This window comes from Acanthamoeba castellanii (assembly GCF_000313135.1).
Source record: "Acanthamoeba castellanii str. Neff unplaced genomic scaffold scf7180000084776, whole genome shotgun sequence".
Taxonomy (NCBI): domain Eukaryota; phylum Discosea; order Longamoebia; family Acanthamoebidae; genus Acanthamoeba; species Acanthamoeba castellanii.
Genome location: NW_004457586.1, coordinates 880,421 through 887,342, shown reverse-complemented (window position 1 = coordinate 887,342; position 6,922 = coordinate 880,421). Strand labels below are relative to the sequence as shown.

General features: G+C 56.1%; 6 protein-coding genes across 6 annotated transcripts; 4 read left to right on the top strand and 2 right to left on the bottom strand.

Annotated features, from left to right (window-relative positions):
• Window positions 1–916: 916 nt before the first annotated feature.
• ACA1_283980 (uncharacterized protein) lies at window positions 917–1,250 on the top strand (the record flags this gene model as incomplete). Its single annotated transcript, XM_004344853.1, has 2 exons — window positions 917–1,128; window positions 1,199–1,250. 2 exons carry the CDS (start codon window positions 917–919, stop codon window positions 1,248–1,250), a joined length of 264 nt encoding a protein of 87 aa, XP_004344903.1.
• Window positions 1,251–1,425: 175 nt separating this feature from the next.
• Window positions 1,426–2,328, top strand: ACA1_283970 (uncharacterized protein; the record flags this gene model as incomplete). The annotated part of the gene is made up of 2 exons (XM_004344852.1): window positions 1,426–1,853; window positions 1,878–2,328. The coding sequence occupies 2 exons, from the start codon at window positions 1,426–1,428 to the stop codon at window positions 2,326–2,328; spliced, it is 879 nt and encodes a 292-aa protein (XP_004344902.1).
• A 270-nt stretch (window positions 2,329–2,598) lies between these two features.
• On the top strand, window positions 2,599–2,994 carry ACA1_283960 (uncharacterized protein; the record flags this gene model as incomplete). The annotated part of the gene is made up of 2 exons (XM_004344851.1): window positions 2,599–2,732; window positions 2,841–2,994. The coding sequence occupies 2 exons, from the start codon at window positions 2,599–2,601 to the stop codon at window positions 2,992–2,994; spliced, it is 288 nt and encodes a 95-aa protein (XP_004344901.1).
• A 138-nt stretch (window positions 2,995–3,132) lies between these two features.
• ACA1_283950 (uncharacterized protein) lies at window positions 3,133–3,380 on the bottom strand (the record flags this gene model as incomplete). The annotated part of the gene is made up of 2 exons (XM_004344850.1): window positions 3,133–3,309; window positions 3,333–3,380. The coding sequence occupies 2 exons, from the start codon at window positions 3,378–3,380 to the stop codon at window positions 3,133–3,135; spliced, it is 225 nt and encodes a 74-aa protein (XP_004344900.1).
• Window positions 3,381–3,842: 462 nt separating this feature from the next.
• On the bottom strand, window positions 3,843–4,280 carry ACA1_283940 (uncharacterized protein; the record flags this gene model as incomplete). Its single annotated transcript, XM_004344849.1, has 1 exon — window positions 3,843–4,280. One exon carries the CDS (start codon window positions 4,278–4,280, stop codon window positions 3,843–3,845), a length of 438 nt encoding a protein of 145 aa, XP_004344899.1.
• Window positions 4,281–5,113: 833 nt separating this feature from the next.
• Window positions 5,114–6,434, top strand: ACA1_283930 (YEATS family protein; the record flags this gene model as incomplete). The annotated part of the gene is given in 4 exon segments (XM_004344848.1): window positions 5,114–5,370; window positions 5,486–5,516; window positions 5,527–5,774; window positions 5,861–6,434. The coding sequence occupies 4 exon segments, from the start codon at window positions 5,114–5,116 to the stop codon at window positions 6,432–6,434; spliced, it is 1,110 nt and encodes a 369-aa protein (XP_004344898.1).
• Between the last annotated feature and the right edge of the window lie 488 nt (window positions 6,435–6,922).

The window sequence follows — 6,922 nt, the reverse complement described above, 5'->3', positions numbered from 1 at the left end:
CACAAATTCCAAGTTTTTATGAAATCATTTTCATCTCAAGTCCCTCAATATCACTTATAAGCAGTGGTCTAGCATGTCAAAATCACACATGCAGATCCAAATCTTCAAAACTGCCCTATAAATCAAAATTGTCAAATCTCACATGATTTTAGCACAACAAAAATTCCACAGTCATTTGCAACCTCTCATTTCAAATGACTGCAAGTTCTGTGTTGACACAGTTCTCTGAGGCCAGCACAACACACTCAACCTTGGTTGGGAGTAAGTCTTCTGGGTTGGGTGTGAGCTTGTTGTGGTTCAAAAGTGGTGTGAAAGAGGTTAGCCCAATCAGCCACATGCCTGTTGTACAAACACCAGGTACTACACACAATACACAGCACCAGCAAATTTCTTTCTTCATTTTCCACCTTCCAGATTTGCTGGAGGTTCTGCTCTGAGGTTCACATTTTTCGTATTTTGGGGCTGTGCAACACAGAACCCACTACAGTTCCAATGGGAAGCCAGGTTCACAAAGCTATGTCCGACACAACCTCCTGTTGGTCCCATCAGAATACGTCAACCCTGTTGGCAGATTTTTCCCACCCCAATCCTCCGCCTTTCCGGTCACAAACATCGAAAGCACGCGCCCGCCTCGCCCACGGTCCCATTCTCCACGTTCCCACGAGGCCCGCTCCAGAGGATGAAACAGGATCACAGGACAACTTTGCTTGTCGACTTTTTCTTGTGCTTTTCCCGCAAATTCTCCGGCCGTGGAACAAGCGAACAACAGGGCAGGCCTTTTCCGCCTACAAAAGGCGACGGGGCGACGGGCGCATCTTTTTCTTTACCACAAACCCACCACCACCAGCTCTCAAGTAGCCCGAGACACCCCACACCCCAACCGACGTAGCGACCAAATCTTCCATTTCGAATCATCATGTTGAGCACCCTGAGTATTAACGCCAACGGCGAGGTCGTTGGCGGTTCCACCAAGTTCAAGCTTTCGAGTAATCATCTCTTCGCGGATGCCTGCAACAACGATCAGCAACAGCAGCAGGACCAGAAGAAGGCCACCGAATCTGCCAAGGACAGCCTGAGCACCGCTCAGATCGACATGCTCAAGGGCGACCTCCAGGACCTCGAGGCCAGGTACGCATATGTAACATCTAAATGCTCCGACAGCGATGTACTCACCAAGTCTCTTCATCTTCACCAACAGGTCCGCTGAGTACCGTTACCTCCTTTCGGCCAAGTTGAAGTGGCCTTTTTAGCATCGACAACGACAACCGCTCTCTACTTGACCATCGCGGGGGGAACACCACCCCCTGCGATGGTCAGGTGCGCGAGGGGGCGCCCACCACTTGTGGCGCCGCCGCCCAACCCTCGCAGCCCATCCCCATCATCCGGGGCTCTTCGGCCTCGGGATCTTCATCGTCGGCGAAGAAGATGAAGAAGCACCAGCTCAGGAAGAAGGTGTTGAAGGGGGTGCTGGCTCAGGCCGCGGACAAGGCGGACGACGGCGTCAACCCCAAGTGGCGCGTGCGTCTCATGACCGAGGCCGACGTTGATGAGGTACTGCGCATCCAGCGTCTCTGCTACGAGCCCGAGTACCGCGAGCTGCCTGAGTCCTACACGGGCCGCATCCGCCTCTACCCGCAGGGCAACGTAATCGTCGAGGTGCCCGTCTCGGCCGCCACCGGCGACAACGACGACTCGAGCGACTGCGACTACGCCGGCGACAGCAGCGACGACTCCAGCGACAGCGAGAACGACAATGACAACGACGTCAGCAACGACTGCGATCACGACGACACTGATGACGACGACAGCGACAACGATCAGGCCGTGCCGATGATCAAGAACCAGGTCACGAGGTACTCGCCGTCGGGTTCGCCCAGGTGCGAGGAGGACGTCCACTCGGTCAAGAAGCGTCGCGTGGGGGGCAAGCCCGCCGCCGTCACCACCAAGTGGCGCATGGCCGGCTACATCCAGGCCCAGCCGTACCTGCGCGAGGGCATCAACGACGTCAACGATCTCACCGACCTCGAGCGTTGGCTGGCCGACCACCCGACCATGGAGCTCGACCCGCAGCGCGACGTCATCTACGTGCACGAGATCGCGATGGACCCGGCCTTTAGGGGCCAGGGCCTCACGACGCCGCTCACCGACTATGTGCAACAGCTGACCGCCGACGAGGGCTTCCCGATGATCACCCTCGTGAGCCTCGGCCCGGCCCTCGGCTTCTGGAAGCGCAACGGCTTCATCATGTGCCGCGAGCTCGACTATGGCGGCCACATCTGCTACTACATGGAGAAGCCCCTCGCTCCCCAGCCGCTCGCCGACAGGTGAACCCCGCGCCGCTCCTCTGACGCAAGAGAGAAGAACGAAGACGAACACCTCGCCGCACCACGAGTAGAACTCTGGCGATGATCTCAGTTCTCTCTTTTCTTTCTTGTCCCTTGCTCCAAATACACCTTCTTCCAACAACACGCTTCTACGTTTGCAGAGCGTCCATTTTGACTTTCTTTTCTTTTCTTTTCTTTTTCGGTTTCATTGTGGTTGGTGTGCTGCAGCCCACGGAACAACGACGCAAAAGACAAAAGTGGAGAGAGAGCGAAGATGGGAGACAAGGCCAAGCTATTTGAGCAGAAGATCAAGGAGTCCTCGCCAGGCTACCGCGCACCCGAGCCTGGCGCCCCCGCTCCTTCGCGCAACGCTGACGGCACTCCATCTGCTGGCGGCCTGAAGGCCAAGTACTTTAACCCCCCCCCCTCTCAACCAAGCCACTCAATCCAAGTGGCGAGTCTTCTCCTCGAGCGCATCTAATGGTGATGATGACGTGTGTTGTGGCGACACACCAGGTTCGAGAAGCTGGCGAACCCGGACCCGCCGAAGGCGACGTCGGGCAAGGTCGGCTGGTCCGACGACAAGGACCAAGGCCGCAAGAAGGTCCACCAGCCCGGCTACGATCCCACCAAGCCCCCGCCCCCGCGCTCCCTCGACTCCCTGCCCTGAAGGACCCCTCCCCTGCACACGCACTGTACATCAGCTCCTGGGCAAACGACAAAACCTGGCCTATCCTTCTCGCCTTCGCCTTGGTCGTGGTCAAAATAGTGGTGCTTTTCGTGTGGCCCGCGACTGGGTGAGTACCCCTCACAGCAGGGCCACTTCGGAGAACATCTCCTGGTCGCCGGCTTTCTGCAGCTCCTTGATCCGCACCACACCGTTCTCGTCCATGCTCAGGTAGCCGCCGTGCTTGCTGCGGATCGCGGCGCCGCCGGAGCTTCTCTCTGTTGCAGGTGCATGAGGGCACAGCTTCTTTTTCAAACTCTGCAACTGGCCTGATGGAGTACCCAGAGTCCATTTACAGTCCGCTTGCTTCTCTCTTCGCAGAACGGCATGGTGCTCGTCGTTAGCTCCCACGTAGTTACCCTCCGCTGTCTTGATATATATACAGCCAACTCCTTCTTCTACTCGACTGGTCAGTCACAGACCAGGGCAAAGAAGCCACGCGTACTTACCGATATGAAAGTTGCCATGCCGCGTTAGCTCCATCTCCCCCTTCAACTCCCCCTTCTCCGCAGTCAGGAAGAGGTAGTTAGTCCCTCGAAATGCTTGGTTGCCCATCCTCTCTGACCTGCTGTTGTGGTTCTTCCGTGTTTTTATCGATTTTTGCATTAAATAGACGCAAAAAATTAACCTCTGAAATTTCCTTTAGTTTTCAGTTGGCTCTGCGGGAGAAGTTGGTGACTGTTGTTGGGCGCGTCTCGCTATGAACACAGCATCTCCCGTATGATCAAATGCCTCAAGAAGGTGAACCTTTGATGTGCAAGAGATGTCTCCTTTTTCATTGTTTATTTGTATCATGCTCGGCGCTGTGGTCGAGACGAGCTGCGATGTCGCAAGTAGTTCCACAACGCCTTCACTTGCAGTCGGTCCCGCTTCCCGATTACCTTCTTGCTCTCCTCTTCCACCGAGCGCATGTTGTTCTTTTTGGAGTTAGCTCGCGAGCTCGACTTCTTGCCTTCTTCGGCCGACCGATACTCCCGTAGTGGTACCCTGCAGTCGTCTCCTCCATCTTCATCGTCGTCAGCGTCGTCCAAGATCGGGGCCACCGCATTGAAGCTGTTGATCGTTCGGTACTGGCGGCGCCACACCTGGCGGCGGCTGCACAAGTCCTCCCGGCCCTGTCGCACGATGCCGCTCGAGGTCTCGGCCTTGACGTTGGCCAATCCCTCCTGCAGCTGCGCTCTCTGTCGTTGCCACAGCTCGCTCCTCGACGCCGCCACCTGGTCCTCCATCTGCCGCCGGTCGACCGTCAGCCCAGCGGAGCTCCGTGACTTGCATCCTGCAGCCATCTCTGTGTCTTGCTTCTGCGCGTGTGCGTTGCTCTCTCTCTCTGCGTGTGTGTGTGTGTAGGCTCGTGGTCAAATGAATCGTAGTGCTTCAGGGGCATTACGCTAGAAGGGATGACGAGAAGCGGCGACATGTCAGGTCTGGTTGATGTCTTGATAAACTGGGAAATGGCACGGAGGCGGAAAAGGCGAGTAGAAGCAGAGGGTCCAAGCAAGCTTGATTCGAGCTGATGGCACATGTCCAGGGCTTGGTGGTGGCAAGCGGACCCGGGCGAAGCAGCATCTATGACCAAACATGGCCTGTTCCCCACCTAGGATCATGTTTCATGAACATTTTTTGGCCCTCACACTGTTGGCCAACTTTTTGAAGCATGATGGCGAATGCGCAACAACCAGTTGACGGCCCCAGCACCATTCTGAGTGATGCCTCTGAGTTGCGCTGGCGCACTGCCAGTTAGCCATGACTTGTGTGGTAGTGCGCGGATGCCCCAGTTGAGCCGACTCCTCGCAACACGAACTAAAACGTCAACAGGAGTACATGTTGCCGTCCAACTCCCGCAGTGAAATCAGCATTCAGCTCCTAGGAATTGCGCCCACACGGGCACTTGTGCCACATCTGTTTTGAGATTGAATTTCAAATTGCTTTTTGTTTGTGTTCTCAATTTTGTTACTGTCGACACGACGTCTGTTCAGAGTGTAACTGCCTGTTGTCGGCCCAGTCTTGCTTCCACTGACCAGGGAGGTACCTCCTACCATCAGGACCCCTTCGAACAAGCAACATGGGCGACTTACCATCGCTGAGCAGCCTGTCATTGCGCCAGGGCCGTTCCCTGGTGTATGGCAACCGGTACTGCGCCGCCCCCGACGTCGAAAAGGAGGGGAACGAGAAGAACGTGCACCAATGGACAGCCTTCGTGGAGGAGAAAGGTGAGTGGGGAGAAGGCGAAGGCATCCACAAGGTTGAGTTCCACCTGCACCCCACCTTCGACCCTGCCCTCGTGTGCAGCACCCAAGCCCCCTTCCAGCTCACTCGCCCGTACATTTCTTTCCAATTTTAAAATAATTGTTAACATTATATGATGTTTATTTTCAATTTATATTTTCTGTTAATATTACAATATTATATTGTATCACTGCTTCTACTCGCGTAGGGGCTGGGGCACGTTCACGGTGGGGATCGCGGTGTGCCCAGGGCAGCCACTGCTCGTCGTGGTCCCTCAGCTTCATCAATGCGAGTGCATTCCACAAGGCCTGCTACAGCGGACTGAGCTCACACGCACAGTTCGAAGCGCCTGCGCAACGAAGGCACCCGGTTCCGATCCCAGGGGTAGGCCAGGGCGAAGAGAAGACGAACAAGGGCCGCGTGACGAAGAAGTTGTGCGCGCTGCTCATCGCCAGTCATCGGCTCGCCGGCTGCAACGTCAACGAACCCGTCGGAAGGTACGCGTTCTTCTGCCTTCATAGTTGACAACACTTAGAACACGCACAACACACAACAGCATCACAGTGTCATCGGGAGCAAACAGTCCGGATAATGGCACGTCGTCGTCGACCTCCATCGAGGGCGCGACTCCGCTGGCGCTGCTGATCAACTCGTCAAGCTCGTCGCGCAAGGCCCTCCGCTTCGCCGACGATCTGCTAGCCATCGGAGCTGACCCTGCCGTCGCCTGCGCCTCTCGCACCCGGCGACACAACTACGACGGCCACGCAGGCTCGGGCGGCAGCAGCGAGGAGTGGCGTGACTTCAACTGCCTGCACCTGGCCGTGCTCCTCGGCCGAGCCGACTTCGTCAGAAAGCTCGTCGGGCTGGTGGTGGACAACAAGGCCAACGCGGAGATGAAGATCGTCACCGTCGACCAGCCACACCGCAGCATGTTCGACTACGACGATGACCTCTTTGGGGGCGGAGATGAAGAGGAGGAGGAAGCAGAAGTGAACGACCCGGATGCGCTGAAGCCGGCGCCCAGGAGGCGAGCTGGTAGGGGCGGGAGGAGGAAGAAGGGCAAAAGCCCAACCACCACGACCTGCAGCTTCACCGCGGCCGCGTTGGCGCGCGAGAAGGCACACGACGCGGAGATCAAGCGTCTACTCGGCGTGTGAGGAAAGAGAGACTGCTCAGGGCGCCCTGAGGGCGAGAGGTGCAAGTGCGCAACCGAACAGACGCCAGCGTCTGAACTGCACGACCCAATGGTTGGGGTGTCGACAGCTAATAATAAGCCGTTGCTCCAACGTAATTAACGTGCAGACAAGCCTGGTTAGTTCTCCACACACAGCACACAACAGCACCACCGCACAACAACAAACACAAACATGGTACGCCCACTGCACTCAGATGTTTCATCTTTCTCTCGCCCGCTCCTTTTTGTTGAGATCAGTGGCCAGTGCTCCAAAGATGGAGATTTCATGGCCCCTACGCACAACAAATGAGATGCACCACGACGCCTCAGAGGCCGGTTGCATGGCGCTTTGCTCGCTCTTCTCATTGTTTATGAATGAGGTTGTGACTAATCCCTGCTTATTTATTTATTTATTCTTTTTTTTTAATTGTCCTTGGGTGATTTCTCCCAAATCAATTTTTGGATGGATCA